Source organism: Pempheris klunzingeri, chromosome 11 (genome assembly GCF_042242105.1).
Source record: "Pempheris klunzingeri isolate RE-2024b chromosome 11, fPemKlu1.hap1, whole genome shotgun sequence".
Taxonomy (NCBI): Eukaryota; Metazoa; Chordata; class Actinopteri; order Acropomatiformes; family Pempheridae; genus Pempheris; species Pempheris klunzingeri.
The window spans coordinates 26,223,507-26,242,522 of record NC_092022.1 but is presented as its reverse complement, the minus strand read 5'-3'; the positions used below and the strand labels follow the sequence as shown (position 1 = coordinate 26,242,522).

General features: G+C 42.0%; 1 protein-coding gene across 2 annotated transcripts; it reads right to left on the bottom strand.

The window, feature by feature from the left end:
• Nucleotides 1–2,042: 2,042 nt before the first annotated feature.
• On the bottom strand, nt 2,043–18,456 carry LOC139209857 (deoxyribonuclease-1-like 2). Of its 2 annotated transcripts, XM_070839734.1 has the most exons (10): nt 18,385–18,456; nt 11,298–11,481; nt 10,858–10,946; nt 9,524–9,535; nt 6,559–6,648; nt 6,116–6,213; nt 5,863–5,975; nt 4,961–5,115; nt 4,752–4,848; nt 2,043–3,592 (listed from the first exon to the last, which is right to left on the bottom strand). In XM_070839734.1, exons 2-10 carry the CDS (start codon nt 11,472–11,474, stop codon nt 3,461–3,463), a joined length of 963 nt encoding a protein of 320 aa, XP_070695835.1. In that variant the 5' UTR covers nt 11,475–11,481; nt 18,385–18,456; the 3' UTR covers nt 2,043–3,460. The 2 variants fall into 2 exon arrangements, with proteins under 2 accessions (XP_070695835.1, XP_070695836.1); XM_070839735.1 differs by lacking the exon at nt 9,524–9,535.
• Nucleotides 18,457–19,016: the final 560 nt, after the last annotated feature.

Below are 19,016 nucleotides of genomic sequence, written 5' to 3'. Positions count from 1 at the left end.
GAGGAGGGTCATGCCTAAACTTAACCAATCAGAGGAGGGTCATGCCTAAACCTAACCAATCAGAGGAGGGTCATGCCTAAACCTAACCAGTGGCGACGGCTGTAAAACCAAGATGGTGCTTTTGAAAATGCTCAACTCGAGGCTCTGAAACGGCGGCGTGAAAACCAACGGATGACGTCTCGGTGGTTTTGTCGGCTTCCTCTAAACAGTCCGCGGTGACCCGTTAGCAACGGCATCTTTAAACAGAATAAACAGGGTTTGTTTCCGTCCTCCTTCGGCTCAATGTCGATCTTCTGCTCCTGTTCTCACCGTAAATCGCCGAATCTCACCTGTTGTGTTCACGTGTGAATGTCTGAATGTTGTAAAGAACAAAAGGATCTGATGCCCGAAGCAACCATGTAGGGAAGAACACGCATTCAGAGGATTCAAAGGGATTTTTATTCTCAATTTTCCTGTATGTCGCCTTAACAAATATATAAATATATAAATGAAACAAAGAGAGAAGATAGAAAAAATCAATTTATATACAACAGTAGCGGTAGTGCAGGCAGAGTCACGACAGCTTATTAAGATAAGATTTATTACTTATAGCTAATAATACTGTGCAAAGTCTGGAGCAGAGATCATTAGGAGGCTGTTTGAATGAAGCGTTAACATACAATTTCACAAAAAAGGGAAAAATATGGCCATAGATAACTACAAGTGCAGTGTAGTTTAGTCAAACCAGGACGGGCGTAAATGTTTGGCTGAAGAGTGACGCCTCCTTATTCAAAATAAACGATCTCTGCTGTGAGGAACCAGCACGTCTTCTTCTTCTTCTTCGTTGGTGGAACAGCTTGTTCTGAGACACACGTGGCTGCAGTGCCCTCAGGAGGACTCAGAGGGAGGGGGGGGGGGGGGCCGAAGGAGTCCCCCCCCCCTCACCACCACCAAAATAAAAACAAACGCCCCACATTTATTCAGGTTAGAGCTGTTCCAGCTCCTCTCCCCTGGGGGGCGCCACAGGCTGTTGAATCAGCCTTAAAGAGTCAATAACCTGCAACACTGAACACCCACAGACCTGCAGATTATGATATATCATTTCTATTTATTTACAGGTTAAAACACACACCGAGCTTCATCACCCTCATTTTATTTCACTAGATTTTATGCCTTTTTCTTTCTTCTTCTATCATTATTTATCTTAATGGGTTTTGTTTTCCATCTTATTTTCTATTGAGGTTTTTTGTGCCTCTTTCATATTTTGTTGTTTCTCCTGTATGAGCGCTGCTAAACAAATGAAGCCGATTATATTATTCCTACTTTGATCGTTATTATTAGTCGCAGTAAATCGTGGTAATCATGCCGTATGTAAACATGTACACGGTCTTCCTTCCATTAGTTTTCAGTCTACGGACGTTTGACTTGATCACAGGCTGGATCGTGTGATGCTGTGTCACATGTATTTCTATAAAATACAGACACACAGTCTATATACCCTGCGTGGAAATAAACATTCCTTGTACCCGTTCACACACTCACACGCTGTTAAATCTGATTCTGAGGATGGAAAGTGGAGAAAAACAATAAAGCCCCACTGTGGAAGATCTGGAACAGAGGAGTTGTATAATTGTTTTAGTCTGTTTACTTCCACTCAGTGTTTGCTCACATGTTGGGCTTCCACCTGGAATGAAATGTGCCGTATAATCTAGGTTTTCCTCTCTTCTGTGCAGAACAGAAACCTGAACACTGGATGAAAGCAGGTTAAAAACTTTGTAGGCACATTAAAGGTGTAAATGTTGGATATCTGTTCTTTATCCATAAATACCATAAATACTGCCAAGAGGAAAAACTAATCCTGAGGAAATGGCTTTCAAAGACATGAATGTAAACGAGGAGTGTTTTAAAATAAACAGCTAAATGTGTTTTTCTAACAAAAAGACGTCTTATGGAGGCAAAACAGCCTCAAATCTCAAAATCAACAAGTGCATGAAGAAAATGATGGTTTTGCTTGTAGAGTTTCGCTGTAACACAATAAAAGTACTTCACACACACACTAATAGTCAGTGTCCAACCAGCTCTAATCATTTAATTTCATTCAAAATGAGAATTTTAAGTTGTAAACAACTCGTAAAAAGAAATAAAAATCTTCCAGATAGATTTTATCTTAGCGTGTGTGTGTGTGTGTGTCGACAACATCGTCAGCATTTTAATTCCAACATTAAAAAAAAACTTTACTGAATATTACAAACATAAAAACACAAATATTTACATCAGTTTCTGTACAAAGTGAAAGAGACATGAAGACGATGGAAAAAGAAAGAAAACAAGTTTAAAAAAAAAACTCACCAGTTATATAATGTGTTAAAATTCACTCTACAGTTTTTACATCCATTAAAATGAAAACATCTTCTATAATGTTTGGCATCAGAAGGAGGTTTAAAATGTAAATCTTTGGTTTAAAAGTCTCCTTTCACCTGCACATATAAAACCAGCCCACCAGGGAAAGAAAAGGCAAATAAGAGTAGAAGTCTTGTCCACATCCTGGTGTCTGAGTGACTGGTAGGTAGTAAAAGTGTTGGAACTGGTCCAGTAGATCACCTCAGCCAGCAGCCACCAAACGGGCTGCAATGGCTGCAACGTGATCCTTTGGGACAACTGCACCTGATCACAGTAGGTCCACTAAAAGAGCTTGTTTGATCCACTGACAGGCTCAGAGTGTTATTCTAAGTGTGTGACAGCATCATGGAAAGGATCCCTACAGAGAGAGACCTGGAAGATCCTTTTGGTTTAACCACAAACAGCACACACACCAAACTACATTCACTAAAACAGGGATTTTAGCTTGCAGGACACGGGACTTTGTGTGACCTTGGAGTTTTAAAGTGCTAATTTGGATCTGAAATAACCCTTTAAAACACCAAAGTCACACAATAACACAAACAAACTGACTGATGGAAGAAGCGGTAGACCAGCAAATCCTGTGTCCTGAGACATAAGATGTTTGTGTAAAATCACTGTTTTTGTGAATGGAGTCTGGTGTGGGTAAACCAAAAGGATCTTATTGCTGTTTTACATTATATATTATCTGTTATTTCATTTTTATTGTTACTGGTTTGGGGTTTCATTGTCTGTAAAGCACTTTACATTGTCTATTTTAAAAATAATATCTATAAATAAAGTTATTATTATTATATGTGTCTGTTCTTTTAGGATATTTGGCTTCCTACCTTCCTCTCAGTGTCTCTGAAGACAACAGAGCACAAATGATGAAGGAGAAAAGATTCTCAAGTATTTGTGATTGTCACATGATGGCTCGATATGCGGAGGGAACAAGGTCATTGGGACAATTTCAAAGAACCAAAAGCATCGTTTATCTCAGTATAATAATGAGATAATGATAAAGGGGGGAGCGATGGAGGTTAACTGACCCTGCGGGGAATCAGAGGACCGAAATAAACCCAGAGACTCAAGCAGCCGATCACAGAGCGGACAGGAAGGAGTGGACGATCGCAGAGGCGCCGAGGAGGGTCAGGAGGGGCGTGGCCTGGAGGAGGTGGGCGGAGCTCTTCAGTCTGACCTCCACAGGGAAGTGGTCGCTCATCTCCAGCACCTGGCAGGCAGAAGCAGCAGAGCCCCGAGTCACAACACGATCGTGTGCGATTTAAATTTGGTCACTGTCGACCGCCGTGTCTGAACCGTGAGCTCTCAGATGAATTTCTTTTTTTTTTTATACTGATGCATCAAACACAACATGTTTATCTCTGCGGCCGTCTGCATAGATAAATAATGTTATAAGGTAAATAAGCTAAATGTTTGTGGCGATGCACAGGTAAACACTGCGGTGAGGCCGATAACAAGGCACTGAATAATTCCATTCATCTACATATCGATGCAGTGAGAGCTCCTCTTCTCTGAAATGTGGTAGTTTCTTAATATAAGTCCAGTTCTATGAGTACGTGTGTGTGAACTTCTTAGTTCAGTTCATCGAGACTCTGGTGAATTATATTTAACTTCCTGGGAGAACAGATCGGACATATCAAAGGAAAGCTGAACACTCAGACATGACAGAGCCGCTACAGACGGTCGCTTCATGGGTGACAAAGACGAGGCGCCGCGGTCTAGACCCGGTCTAGACCGCGGCCAGGCCCAGCTCTGTTCATGCCTGTGAGACTCACTCAGTGGCACATGAAGCCAAAAACAGTTCGACTGCCCTGCTCTTCCTCTTCGTTCCGCTAATGTGAATGAGAATAAAATGATTTAATCCTGCAGCTCTTCTAGACTTTCCAAATGTTATCGGACTGAATGGATCAGATTCTGACGCTCACATGAGTTATTTCACAGGCTGTGATTCTCAAAAAATGTGATGGGTGCTGATTAATTCCGTAACTACACAGTTTGGCCACTATGTCAGACCGGCTTCAAAGCCTGGCGCACTTCCTGGAGCTTTCATACGAATACTGATGTTGTTTTCTTGCCTCAGAGACGTAAAAATGGCCGCAAACATAATGACCAGCGTGGACTGGAGGCAAAAGTCGACTTACAGGACCAAAAATAAAAAACAACTCTTGAATCCACGACGTGGAGTTAAAGTGATCTGAACGTCACTGTGATGATGGGACGAGTTCTCCAGGTGTTTAAGAATACTGATAAATGATAATACATTCTATTTGTAGAGCGCTTTACAAAAGGTTAAACATACATGTTAAAAGCATGACAGCAATAAGAAGACATTTCTAACCAAAGGAAGTGGTTTAAAAGAGCAGACAGACCTTTGTCCTGGTCAGTTTGAACTCTTTGCCAAAGTTGAAGACATTTGCAGACAGCGGACTGATCTTCTTCAGGAAGGTTTCCCCATGTACCACGATCCTGACACACACACACACACACACACACACACACACATACTGAATAACTGAAGAAAAAGACAACCCATCTTTCAAAAACAAGCAAGAACAGATTCCCTTCGTTCCCTCGTTACCTGTCGTAAGCACAGTTGGTGTCGTCCGTGACGGTGGTGTCCACTTTGTCTTTGATCAGCCACGAGAACGCAGACTTGAACAGTCGGATCTTCTTCTTGTCGGTTCGGGTCATGTAGGCACAGCTGGCGTGGAAATCTCCCAGGAACATCACATTCTGCACGCACACACACACACACACACACGTTTTTAAGTTTCCCTCAGTGTCACAGTGATCCAGTGCAGTCAGGAGCTGCTTCAGAGCTGCCAGTTGGACAATATGTAAACAAATATAAAAGAAAAAACAGCATTCATAAGAGAATCACAGAACCTTCCTGCAGCTTAACCAACATATTGGTGCCCAAATATGTTGCTGTGGACATGTTTTCATTAAAAAAGAACCAGCAGCACTTTAAAATACAAGAATGTTGTTCTAGACAGGATTTAAGTCAAGTGTGGCTATAATTAATACAGGGGTGTGTGGGGGGGTGGTCTTACCCACATATGTCTCCCCACCTCCCCTACAGACAGAAATCCAGAAAGACTGAGGCTTTATCTGTCCTCTGTCATGGATGTAACGAAACCCAGACCATCTCCACTAACATCAGAAAAACTCAACTTAGCTTTGTGAAATAAAACATTAACCAGCAGAGGAAAAGAGCCGTTTGACACATCGAAGCCATTCTGTGTAGTGTGGATACTGTTTAGGACATCGGCCACTAAAATCAGGATACCTGATGCAGCCCTGCACATCTAGATGAGCTTTTCAACGCTGTATAAATTCACATCCTAAAAAGGAAGGAAAGAGCAAAAAGGAGAGGAAAAATAACAGAAACTAAAGAGGATAGTTTTTATGTTTCAAGAGGGAAAAGTTTTGCTTCGTATTCAGCCTGAAACGCTGCTCCCTCAGATCCAGTTTCCTCACCATGTTGTTCCATTTCTTGCTGACTTCCAGGAAGACGTCGTAGAGCCGGTCGATCTCCTGGACGGCCTGTCTGGGCTCAGTGTGCAGGGGAACCAAGATAAACTTCTTGATCGCTGCAGGGCAGAAAGACGGAAAAGACGAATGGAGGAGTATGGAGAGAGAGAAAGAGGAAGAACAAAGGGAGGAGGGGTCAAAACCAGTCCCCCCCGTTTAGACCTGAGTCTGTCCGGGTGTGTTTTGTGTGTCCACTGACCGGTTTTCCTGCTTTGGAACTGAACAGAGAACGGCTCCCTGACGAACGACTGTTTCTTCTGGTACTGATGCTGACCTGTCACATTCACCGTCTCCTTCCTGTTTGGGGAGGAGACGACGTTCAGGAGAAGGAGAAGTCAAATTCACAGGATTTCTGCTCTAAATTTCTTGGCCATGTGGCAAAACAAATTTAAAAAAAAAGGGGCAGCGGCTCCAAGCAGCAGAGAGTCGTGATGGTGAAACGGTTCCAGATCCTGGTTAAGATCAAATCTGCTTTATTATGATGTGACTCAGATTTAATGTAACTACTCTTCATCTGTATTAAACCACACAGGAACTATTTAACTGCTGAGAGGCACCCTATCCACCTATCCACACAGTCCAGGTGTGCACAGGTGTGTGTCTTTTCCTGGACGAGCAGGTGTGACAGAAACGGTGTCTTACCTGTAGATGAAAACGTACTGCTGCATGTCGCTGGGAGAGCTTCCCAGACTCTTGCTGGACACTGATGCGTAGCTGTATTTAGCCTCATACCTCAACACAACACAGAGACAGAGACAAGCTGTTAATTACTAAAGCAGCAAAACTGTTTTTGTAATTTACACCTTTAAACCTTATCTAGCTAAGGATCATTTAGATTTCCCCGCCCAGAACAAGCTCTCTTCTCAAACCTTTAGAAAATAATTGGACTGATTTTGATGATTTGCACTCACAGCATGAATAATAAACTAAAAAGAACTGAATTTTAACTCCTCAAAGAACATTTATTGTTGTAAATGTGTGGACACTGCGCTACAAAAACAATTCAAACAAGTCCTTCCATTCCTTTTACGTCTCAATCTGTGAAACCATTCTGTTTTTCCTCTCCTGTTAATTATCTCACAGCCCTCAGATTTATCTGGTGGTCCTCTGGAGGGGCCTGACTTTAATTTGAAAATCACTGGGCTAAATTAGCAAACACAGTAGTCCAAGCTAGCTCCACCTGATGCCAGTTACATGTTACATGATGCATCAGTATTAACACTCCAATAATGTCACATATCTGCATAATAAGTACTTGTACTGCTGATCTTTAAGAACATTGTTAAAAATACTTCTCTACTTTTGCTTGAGTAGGATTTTAAACGCCAAATCTTTACTGTAAAAGAGTATTTTACGTTTTATAATTGCTACTTTAACTTAAAATGAAGGATCTGAGTACTTCTTCCACCACTGGGTAAGCCCTCAGTTAGCTCCCATGTTAGTTTGCATATTTACCCTTAGAGTGAACCGTTGCTCAAAGATCCAAACATGCACAACAACCCCGATTTAGACTGTAATCAATATAATCAAATATGTGGCAATCATGCTTTTGTATCCCAAGTGGATTAGTACTTTACCAGAGATTGGGAATTAAAATCAAACAGGTAAAATATTAGAAAAAAATCTGATTGTTCCCTATTAGACATCACCAGAGGAAAGAAAGAAAGCAGCCGCCTAAGCTAAGCTAAAAGTAATGTAACTGGGGTTAAATTGGTCAGTATTTTTAAAGCAGTGCCATATTTGTACATATTTTGGTGTCTGAATGACTGGTAGGTACAAAAAGCTTTGCGATTGGTCCAGTAGATTCGTGTAATTGTATGACTTTTGGAGTCCTGCGTTCTGCCACCAGGTAAAATTACTGTACAACGGAGTCTGATGGGTTTAAACAGCAACGACATAACGACTGGTTTCCAAAACGTTTTGTACCTATTAGTCATCTAAACACATTAAAAAAAAGGGCCCAGGTTTAAAAACACCATTCTCCTTTAAATGTTGTCCTTTGGATTTAGGAAATGATTTTTAGTGGAAAGCTTATTTATCTAAATATTAGCAATAGTGGGATGAACACTAGTCAGGCAAAGAGGGACGTACTCAAATGGAAGTTTGTGTGTTGAATATTACTCTACTAGAACATTACTTGTGTTGAAAACTTACTGGACTACTCTTATGTAGATTTAGTATTCACAACTGCGTCTATTACACCTCGTCATCACTAATCAAATGTAGAGCACTTTCTAATCTCCACACCAGTCGTCAGTTCTCAACCCATCTGCTCAGCAATAAGTCTTTTTGATCCGTCATCCAAATTGATCCAATTTGTCACTCGATTACTTAAATTTGAGCAGATAGAGTCTGACCTTCCTGAATGTGGTGTCCCACAAGGTTTAGTACTCGATCTACTACTTTTCTATGTTTTATTCATGCAGCATCTTTGAAATATGGCACACACTTTCTATGTTTCGCTGACGACACTCTAATTTATGTTTCTGTTGCTGCCGATGATCTTCCCAGCTTAAGAATATGTACATCTGCATGAAAAAAACAAAATGTTTTGAGCAGGAGACCCAACAGGTCCGGCTTTAAAGAGTGTAACTTATTAATTCCCCTTGAGCTGTTAAACCACACAGATTACTGCATTACTGTAGTAGTGATGTTTCTTGAATATTGAAATGAATCAAATGAAGTGTGTGAATAATCAAATCTAATATGCAATGCTTGTTGGCTCAATCATGCAAAAATAAACTGCATTTTTCTTCACAGGTGATGTTACAAAAGGTGTTTTTACCTGCTAATTCCCAACACATTAAAAAACCCAATTTAACCCTCGGATATATTTAGATGTAACACTTTATTTTGGTAAGTCTGCTCACCTGACTCTCAAAAGACAATTATAGATTCAGCCTCAAAATACATTAGCATTTCTGACCAACACCTGGATGTGATTTACAGTCACTTTGGCTAAAAGAAATTGCATTCTGGGAAGCTCGTTATGAAGATAGTGTATCGTAGGTCAGGGTGTGTTTATCTTAGCTTAGCACTAAGACCAGAAACAAGGGGAAACTGCTAGCTTAGCTTTATCAAACATAAAAAAAATCATCTTTGGAGTTCTTTGAAGATGATTTTTTTATGTTTGATGAAGCTAGGCTAGAAGTCTTAAGCTGAATTTACAAGCTATAAGCTTGATAGATATCCGTATCCGGTTAGCTATCAAGCTACTCAGCCGTCCATCCTGTAGAATTAGGACAAATTTTGAGCCGACAACACCACTGTGATTTCAGGATGGTTGAGATGCTTTTTTCAAAGCCAAGTTCAATCATATTCTGTCTCTTCAGTGAGATGTTGTTTTAAGCTTAAAGTTAAACGGACACATGAAGAATGTTATAAGGATTATTCACCGTGTCAGAAACTGTTTCCATCATTCGACTTTTAACAAACACACTTAAACGTGTTGATATTCAGACTGTTTGAAACAGATCAGCGACTATCCCAAATAAAGTGTTACCTATTAATTACAGGTATTAGGATTAGTAAAGAGGGTAGATTAAGGTGATTGGGATGATTAAGTATGATTAGATGATGTTCCACATGCTCATAAAATCCACTGTACCTGTCAGTTTCCCTGTTGGAGGCAGACAGCAGACACATACAGGCAATTATTACCATATTGTATTAATATGCACGATGCATGACGAGTGTTACTGTCTGAGTACATCCATTCTTAAATCCTTCTGTTTAGTAGGAGGCATTTTGTCAACATTCAAATGATGAAAAATGTCAAACATGAGAGAAAGAGGTGGAGGTGGAACAGCTTTTGTTGAATAAGGGGGGGATATTTTGTATTTTCACATCATGTCTTAGCCTAAAATCATCTTAAAATGAAAAATCTGTCTTTCAAAATCCAAACATATATCAGTTACAACCAGCAAAGTCACTGATGGAAAAATACATGTTGGGACAGAATTATGTGAGAGTGATGTGGGTGCATTTATCTGTACAGACTCACTGATGCAGAGACAGATTATTGTTCAAAAACAGCCTGTAAGTTACCTCACAGGATGTGAGAGCTGCTGCTCTACCTCGACCCGACTGTGAAGTTTGTTTGTGCTCACGAATATTATGTTGGACTAAAACTTTAAAACACCAAAGTCACACAGTAACACAAACAAACTAACCAACTGAGGCGGCGGCAGACCAGCAGCTCCTGTGTGCTGTGAGGTAAAATCCCTGTTTTTGTGAATGGAGTCTGGTGTGTGTGCAGAGAGCGATATAACGGTTTAACCAAACACAGCTGTTGTATCACTCTCTGCAAACACACCAGACTCCATTCACAAAAACAGGAATTTTACCTTGTAGAACACAGGAGCTGCTGGTTGGTTTGTTTGTGGTGTTTTAAAGCGCTAATTTGGATCAGAACTAGCTCAGATCCAAACTCACTATGTCACCAGTCACACAATAACACAATGGAGGCATGGAGGCAGCAGCAGACCAGCAACTCCTGTGTTCTGTGAGCTAAAATCCCTGTTTTAGTGAATGTAGTCTGGTGTGTGTGCAGAGAGCGATATAACGGCTGTTTGTGGTAACTTAAAGGATCACGTTGCAGCCATTGCAGCCCGTTTGGTGGCTGCTGGCTGAGGTGATCTACTGGACCAGTTCCAACACTTTTACTACCTACCAGTCACTCAGACACCAGGATGTGGACAAAAAAGGTGAAGGTATAAAAATACTGGAGTTATCCTTTAATAATGGTTTATAACTGAACCATTTATAAAGGGTGCCTGTTTAGAAAGTGGTAACTGACTAGTTGATTATTCTAGAGAAGTCATTGTTGTTTGCTAGAGAAAACACTTTCTAACTAATGTCTTAGTGAAAAGTAGAGACTGGAACACAGAGGGAAGCAGTGGTTAGTGAGCGTGAGCTGCTTCAGTAGTTTTCACCGTTCACCTGTTGAGAGAAGCCAGCAGAGCTTTGATGGCTTTACCGTCAGGATCCATCACCTCCTGCAGGAGACAGATATCACAGCGGGACACAATCTGCACACACACACACACACACACACACACACACACACACAATTATCAAATATGAATCGCAACAAAAACAGAAAAACAGCATCTCCTAATAATTGAATTTACTGTGAGCAAACTAAGAAAACACTCTGCGTACTATAAAGGATCAGATTCTTCTGCCACCGGTGACTTTTGTAAGCTGAACTTTTATCATCACAGCAGCAAAAAATAAAGTTAAGGCCTGGTGTTGAGGTTAAGGTTAGGATTAGGATTAGCATTGGGTTTAGTCGGGGTTCTGGTGTGTGTGTGTGTGTGTGTGTGTGTGTGTGTGTGTGTGTGTGTGTGTGTGTATGTGTGCGTGTGTGTGTGTCCTACCCGTGTCAGAGTGTGCATCACTCGGTAGTTTGATGCTTTCACAGAGTCGAATTTCTGCACATTGTAGGCACAGATCCTGAATCCTGAGGCTGTCGCTCCCTCAACCAGGCAGGTGAGGCAAGAGAGGAAGAGGAGGAGCAGGAGGAGGAGAGGAAGAGAAGGAGAGCGCCACCCCATGGTTGCACTGTGAAGAAGACACACGATGTCACTAAACACTGAGACTGTTTTCTAGCTTCATGTTGAATAAGGATCAAAGATCAGAGAAAGAAATTATCTTTTTTTTATTAAACAAAAGGAAGTAGTGCTTTTGTTGGGGACTATTTTCAGTGGCGGATGAATTCGTATTTGTTGCTCTAGTGATATTTTGGGGTGATTTTGAAAGCTGATGCTCTTCCTAATTCTCCAAAACTGAACATCTGGCAACACGGTTAAAGAACACATGACCAAACCACTCAGACGAACATGGTGACACAGTGAAACAGTCGTTTCTGCTTTCTCCTCACTACCAGTGAGTTTACTGGCAGAAGATCTCATGTGTGTCACTAATATCTGCCCCCACTGGGTTGGTGGTAACGAAACCTGCCCCACTCAGCAAGACAGGCTTATGGAAACTGTCAAAACTCTCATGTCCCCCCAGAGTTAGACGGCGACTATGAGCAGGTCTGGTTTCCGTCTCTGTGTCCTTAACCACTGAGCAGCATCATTTTTTCAGTTCCTCATTCTGCTCCTCACATCACTCTTTCAAAACCACACCCAGCTGAGTGGCGAGATGCCGGTCCTTTTATAAAGGCATGTGTGGAAGCACGTGACACACGTGGTGTGTGGTGCTGGTCCCACAGCCCTCTCATCAAGTGTCTGTTTCCCGTTGGAGGCTGAAGCAGCTGAGATTAGATAGATAGAAGTACTTAAGGAGTATCTTAAGGAAGATTCCTGCCCTGCGTGAGGTTCCTGAAAACCTCTGGGCTAAAGATAAATACGATGTCGGCCTCATAAAAGATTGTGAGCCCGTTCATATCACCCCTAAATGTGACTACCGACCCCGTCAACCACAGTATCCTCTGAGACAGGACGCCATTAAACCTGTATTCAACTCCCTATTGGAGGCAGGTGTCATTGTTCACCCATGTGTTCCCTAACCCATACACAGGTTCCTCCTCAGTCCAAATGGTTCTCCGTTGTTGATCTAACGCCTTTTTCAGTGTCCCTGTACATCCAGACAGCCAGTACTGGTTTGCCTTCTCATTTGAAGGACGAACCTCCACATTCACAGGTCTCTGTCAGGGATACTGTGAGTCTCCAACCATTTACACCACAGCTCTCGGGGACATCTTAGCCGCCCTCCTGCGCTACGTTGATGGTTTAATGATATGCGCACCCTCAGCTGAACAATGAGAGCGTGACACTGTGAAACACCGAGCTGAGAGAGGTCACAAAGCTAAACTTCAATTTGTAAAACAGGAAGTGATGTTTCTAGGACATATCATCTCTCCACAGGGTAAATCTCTCTCTCCAAAAACAACTGGAGCCATTCACAGGCTTCCCAAACCACAGACTAAGAGACAAACGATGGGGATTAGGATTATGACGCTCTCACTGTCGCACAGTCATTCCAAACTTTGCCATTATGGATAAACCACTCTGTGAGCTCACTCTAGGCCCCCCCCAACGCGACCCTGACTTGGACTGACGAAGCCGACAGGACATTTGAGGACGTGAAGCTAGCGCTCATGTCTCCTCGACCCTTCGTACAGACTGTGGATGAACAACTTCTGTTCTTTTGCAGGACTGTGGAGGAAAACTGCGCCCTGTGACATATTTCTCTGCCGCGACATGGAGCAGCAAGATGGTCTGTCCTTGTATGAACCAAGATTATTGATTAATCTGGGAAATAAACAACAGTTTTTGAGGAACAAATTACTTTTCAGTACTTTTCAGTGATTAAGACATGGACTTTGACTGTAAATAAGATGCCAGAGGGCTTTTTCTTTAAAAAAAAAAAAAAAAGCATAAAAATAGAGCTTGTTAATAAGAAAACGACCCCGGTACCTCCCTACTGAAGTCCAGGCTAAGCCGACAATGCCCTCTGCATATAGAAATATTGATTGCGGCAGCTTTAAGTGTTTTTCTGTTTTGTTTCTTTTAATCATGTGCATTTGAGCCTTCAGGCAAAGTCAACAGAAACCCATTGAAGAATAGAATAGACGAGTAGTTTAACTGTGACTCAGTCTTTATGATGGCTGTAAGAGCTGTTTTGTGGGTGTCGTTTGACTCCTCCCAGAACACTGCAGATGTGTGAATGTTTAACCTGTTCAACTAGTAGAAAGGACGAGACTTCATGTGTCACTTAAAGGAGATTTAGGGTTTCAAATAACTGGTAGGTACAAAAACTGTTGACACTGGTCCACTAGATCGCCTCAGCTGGCAGCCAAGAACGGGCTGTAAAGGCTGCTGCACTTTGATCCTGATCACAGTAGGTCCACTAAAAGAGCTTGTTCGATCCACTGACAGGCTCAGAGTGTTATTCTAAGTGTGTGACAGCATCATGGAAAGGATCCCTACAGAGAGAGACCTGGAAGATCCTTTTGGTTTAACCACCAACAGCCGTCATATCGCTCTCTGCACACACACCAGACTACATTCACAAAAACAGGGATTTTAGAGAACAGAACACAACATGTGGCTGGTCTACAGTTACATGATTGGTTAGTTTTTATGTGTTATTGTGTGTAACTGAACTAACCCTTTAAAACAGTAAAGTCACTCAATAACACAAAGAAACTGCAAAGGAACTACTCAAGATAGCGGTGGAGAAGAAACACCTTCGCAAAATTACTGTTTTTTTCCAATGGAGTCTGGTGGGAAGAAACAGCACGATACAAAAGCTCCTTGTGGATAAACAAAAATGATCTTACAGATCAATCTCTGTAAGGATCCTTTACAACTGTTGTAGCTGTTCACCACCTGAGACGATCTGCTGGACCAAGTGTCTGCCTGCCAGTCACCAAAATATGTACAAATAGGGCCCAGGTTTTAAAACACCGTAGTTTATCCTTTAAGAGAGTTGAGTCATTTATACTGTGCACTACAAAATATATCAAAAGGGAATGTAGAAAAACCTGTTTGCATTGTTTGTGTGATGTCCTCTGAGGATTTCTACGGGGGTGTTTTCAGTTTACTGCTTGCTGTGATCTTTGTCAGCTAAGTGGATCCTGGTGAAAACTTTTTTTTCCCTTCCCCAGCAACTCAAAGGTGTTGTTTTGTAATATGTGCAGTGAAATACAGACTGGTACACTCCTAAAAAAGATTTTACGACCAGGAAATGCAGCAGGGAGGCTGCTGTGGGATTTTAAATATTAACCGAGTGTCTTTCTGTAGCTGCAGGTGGACGCAAGCAGCCTTTTCATTCTTTTTTACAGCCAAAGAAAAGGACAAAAAACAGTGTGTGAAGAGTGTGACAGGATGAGTGGTTCGACTGGTCTGGTGTGCCAGTGTGAGCATGTTCAGGCCAGCAGGGGAAGAGCAGTTACTATGTCACTCAGATACGTTTAGCCGTCTGCAGAAGTGCAAACAAGGTGCTGACTGTGTCAATATGCTAATAATTCCACCAAAATAAGACAAACCCAAGACAAGGTCATCAAGGGAGAAGTCCGGTTTAATACCAGGTGACTATCATATCTTATCTAAATCACTGGTAGGTAGTAAAAGTGTTGGAACTGGTCCAGTAGATCACCTCAGCCAGCAGACACCAAACGGGCTGCAATGGCTGCAACGTGATCCTTTGGGACAACTGCACCTGATCACAGTAGGTCCACTAAAAGAGCTTGTTTGATCCACTGACAGGCTCAGAGTGTTATTCTAAGTGTGTGACAGCATCATGGAAAGGATCCCTACAGAGAGAGACCTGGAAGATCCTTTTGGTTTAACCACAAACAGCACACACACCAGACTACATTCACTAAAACAGGGATTTTACTGTAGTCTACCGCTGCTGCGATTGATTAGTGTGTTTGTGTTATTGTGTGACTTTGGTGTTTTTAAGGGTTCATTCAGATCCAAACATTTAATATTCTAACTACATTTTCCAGATTATACTCGCATACTTTTACTGTATTAACATTATCAATGCAGAACCTTTAGCTGTAGTGGAGTATAGGCACATTGTGGTATCATTACTTTTAGTGAAGTAAGGGATGTGAATAATTCCTCCACAGCTGGTGTTGGTCTGCCCGATCAATGGACTTTACCTCAGTAATACGCAGCGTTGTATCGACAGACTCGAACTGAAGGCTAAACTTTCCCTGCAGAGTGTTGTGTCTTGTAATCTGTCGACCACAGAGACAGACTCGACGCGCATTACTGCACGCTGCAGGAATGTCACCAGCAGTAAAGCTGTTTTTTACCAGCTGTAGTAGCTATAGAAAGTGAGGAACTTTCAGATCAACTCTTTAAAAGGCTCTCTGTATGGCATTCAAAACATTAATATAGCATTAAACAACTGCTAGTTATGTAAAAATACAGTTGAGTTATGGCGTCCTGAGCGGAGAATAAGCGACTCTCTTCTAAATGTCTCTGGTCACACTCCCTCTGTCTCTGTCGTAATTTGAGCTTCTCTGTCCTTTGTTCTGGTTGTCGGGACGGACTCGCATGCATGTTGGTGCATGCGAGTACCATAAACAAACAGACACGTCCAGAGCTGCGGCACAGAGACAGACTCGGTCCAGTGGCTGAGCTAATTTAGCTTCTGTTTATATGATAGTGGTATTTAACAGAAAGGGGGGGGGGCAGCGGAGGATGTGCCGGGGGTTTGCAGCTGTTGTTTTTGTTAAGCCAGAAACAGCCGTTCTATCGCACGATTCAAACCCACAAGACTCCATTGACAAAACCTGTAATTTTACCTCACACAGTACAGGAGTTGCTGGTCTACTGTTGCCTCAATCACTTAGTTTGTTTGTGTTATTGTGGGTTACACAAGTACTGTGTTAGATCCAAACTAACTCTTTAAAGACACCCAAGTCACAAAATAACACAAACAAACTAACTGATCGAGACAGTGGCAGACCAACAACGCTATTGTAAAATCCCTGTTTTAGTGAATGTAGTCTGGTGTGTGTGCAGAGAGCGATAGAACGGCTGTTTGTGGTTAAACCAAAAGGATCTTCCAGGTCTCTCTCTGTAGGGATCCTTTCCATGATGCTGTCACACACTTAGAATAACACTCTGAGCCTGTCAGTGGATCAAACAAGCTCTTTTAGTGGACCTACTGTGATCAGGTGCAGTTGCCCCTGAAGATTTTACATCACAGTAGCTTGTATGTCGCATGTGTCTTTTAGACACCAAAAAATGAAACAGTTGTTTATTTGTTAGACTGAGCGGTTTGTTTGGTGTGTGTAACACAACTACTGGCTCTGAATAAATCACATACAGAACCTTTAACATGAAGTGGTCACTGTCAGTTGTTCAATCATTCTAGCAGCGAGACATGTGTGTCTGTTTCAGGCCTCTCAGCCCCTCCCAGGCCTGGAGGTGCTGGGACCAGTAGAGCGACTTCTGTTCACGCCTCGAACACTCCCTCAGCACAGCAGCCTGACCTCTACCAGATTATTTAAAATAGACCACAACACATAAACCACATGTCTGCAGGTACAATGAACATTTTGTCCTGTCTGAAGTGAGCAATCAAACTCAGCAGCACAGTAATAAAAATGAGAATTTGAATGAGTTAACAACAGTTTGTTATTCAGCTCAGGAGTCATTTCCATGGCTGTGGTTTGAGCTGATGAAATCTGAAAAAGTGTTGGAACTGGTCCAGTAGGTCACCTCAGCCAGCAGCCACCAAACGGGCTGCAATGGCTGCAACGTGATCCTTTGAGACAACTGCACCTGATCACAGTAGGTCCACTAAAAGAGCTTGTTTGATCCACTGACAGGCTCAGAGTGTTATTCTAAGTGTGTGACAGCATCATGGAAAGGATCCTTACAGAGAGAGACCTGGAAGATCCTTTTGGTTTAACCACAAACAGCCGTTATATCGCTCTCTGCACACACACCAGACTCCATTCACAAAAACAGGGATTTAACCTCACAGAAACACAGGAGCTGCTGCTCTGCTGCTGGCTTTATTAGTTAGTTTGTTAGTGTTATTGCGTGTTACACAAATATTGTGTTGGATCTGAATTCACCCCGTAAAACTCCAAAGTCACCAAATAACATGGAAACAAGTTAATTTTTAACACTATTTGACCTCAAACATCTCAAACTACAATAATTGAGTATTTAAGCAGCATGGATAATGGAGTTCCGCTTACTTTATTCCCAATTTACTCTGCAGCAGAGTCATGTACAGTGGACGGCTTTATAAATAGTACTTTCTGCGTGTGTTTCCTGAAAAACCAAAGTGACAACGTTGGTACCTTTGCAAACGTTGGGACTCTGCAAGAATGTAAAACACTTAAAGGGAGTTCAAGCAAAACTCTCAGCCTCACGGCGACTGCTCAAAAAGCCCTGCATCACATCAACACATTATTTAAAGTAAAAATAACAAATGTTCAGTCGTTCCCAGCTCGCTAACTGAAAAGATATGCTGCTTTTCTTTATCATACTATTGTAAATCTAATGTTTTGTGAGTTCAGACAAGTTGTCTTGGGGTTACAGGAACATGCGACGAGTATTTTTAGCTGTTGTGAAACTGTTTCTGTCTCCTCTGCTGCTGTAACAGGTGAATTTCCCCACTGTGGGATAAATAAAGTCTCGTTAGTGAATCGTTGGTCAGTTAATAATTCACAGACATCAATAAAAAAAAACAGTCCTGAAGACTTGAGAGCTGGAACAAGCCGGTTTGTAGAATAAATGCGATGATGAGTTTAAAACATCTGCATGTAAATTAATCATGTGATTCTGACAGCAGGAGTTTGCAGGTGAAGAAAGCTGTGAACAGGACACACCTTGATCTGGATCACACACTGACACACAACACCCCTGAAGCCTCAAACACACCGTCAGTCACACACAGTCACAGAGAGCCCCCCCCCCCAGCAGCTGTAACTGGTCCTGTCCCAGTACACTGAGCTGCTGCTGCTGGTGTTCTTACCTGTTCAGGTGAGCTGACCGTGGGCCGTGTGTCTCCGCTGAGTCTCCTGCTGCTTCTGCAGGGCGGGGGCTGTTAACCTGCTGATGATGACATCACTGAAACGCCTCTCATTCCTGCTGCATTCAGGGCCTGTGGGAAAGACAGGAGGTTTGAACTTCACAGCTCAGCTGCTTTCTTCTTCTTTCAGGATTTGGGGTTTCGTCACTTCTGAAGACATCAAGCAGGAAACAGGCGTCGACACAAAGGAAACCAGCATTTTTTCACGTTATCTAATGTCCCATAATGCCGCTTTTCTGTTGAAAAATGGTTGCTCAACATTTTCTCACAGCCGTTAAACTCCACTGTGAACATGTCCTTAAAAAACACATTTCATAATCACATCTACTGTATGAGCTCTATTTCCTGTGACACTGACACAAGTTATTTGACTAAATTCACCTTTTCACCCATTTTAAAGGGAAGTAAAATGACCGATGTTAAAGTTAGGGGACTTTCTGCATCGTGTTTTGCTTTTTAATACTTTTTCTACTTAAAAAGCTTTAAAAGAAAAACATAGAACATGAAAATTAAAAGTGGGGAAGTCAAATGTTTTTCATGAGGTCCGGCTGAGGTGCAAAGAGTGTCATTTTATC

What these genes read in the sequence shown, in the direction of transcription:
- LOC139209857 (XM_070839734.1), bottom strand. Translation starts at nt 11,474, where the DNA reads ATGGGGTGGCGCTCTCCTTCTCTTCCTCTCCTCCTCCTGCTCCTCCTC. An exon ending in TGATGCACACTCTGACACGG is followed by an intron (nt 10,947 to 11,297) that starts GTAGGACACACA and finishes GTGTGTGTGCAG; the next exon opens with ATTGTGTCCCGCTGTGATAT. An exon ending in TCAAACTGACCAGGACAAAG is followed by an intron (nt 3,593 to 4,751) that starts GTCTGTCTGCTC and finishes TCTGCCTGCCAG; the next exon opens with GTGCTGGAGATGAGCGACCA.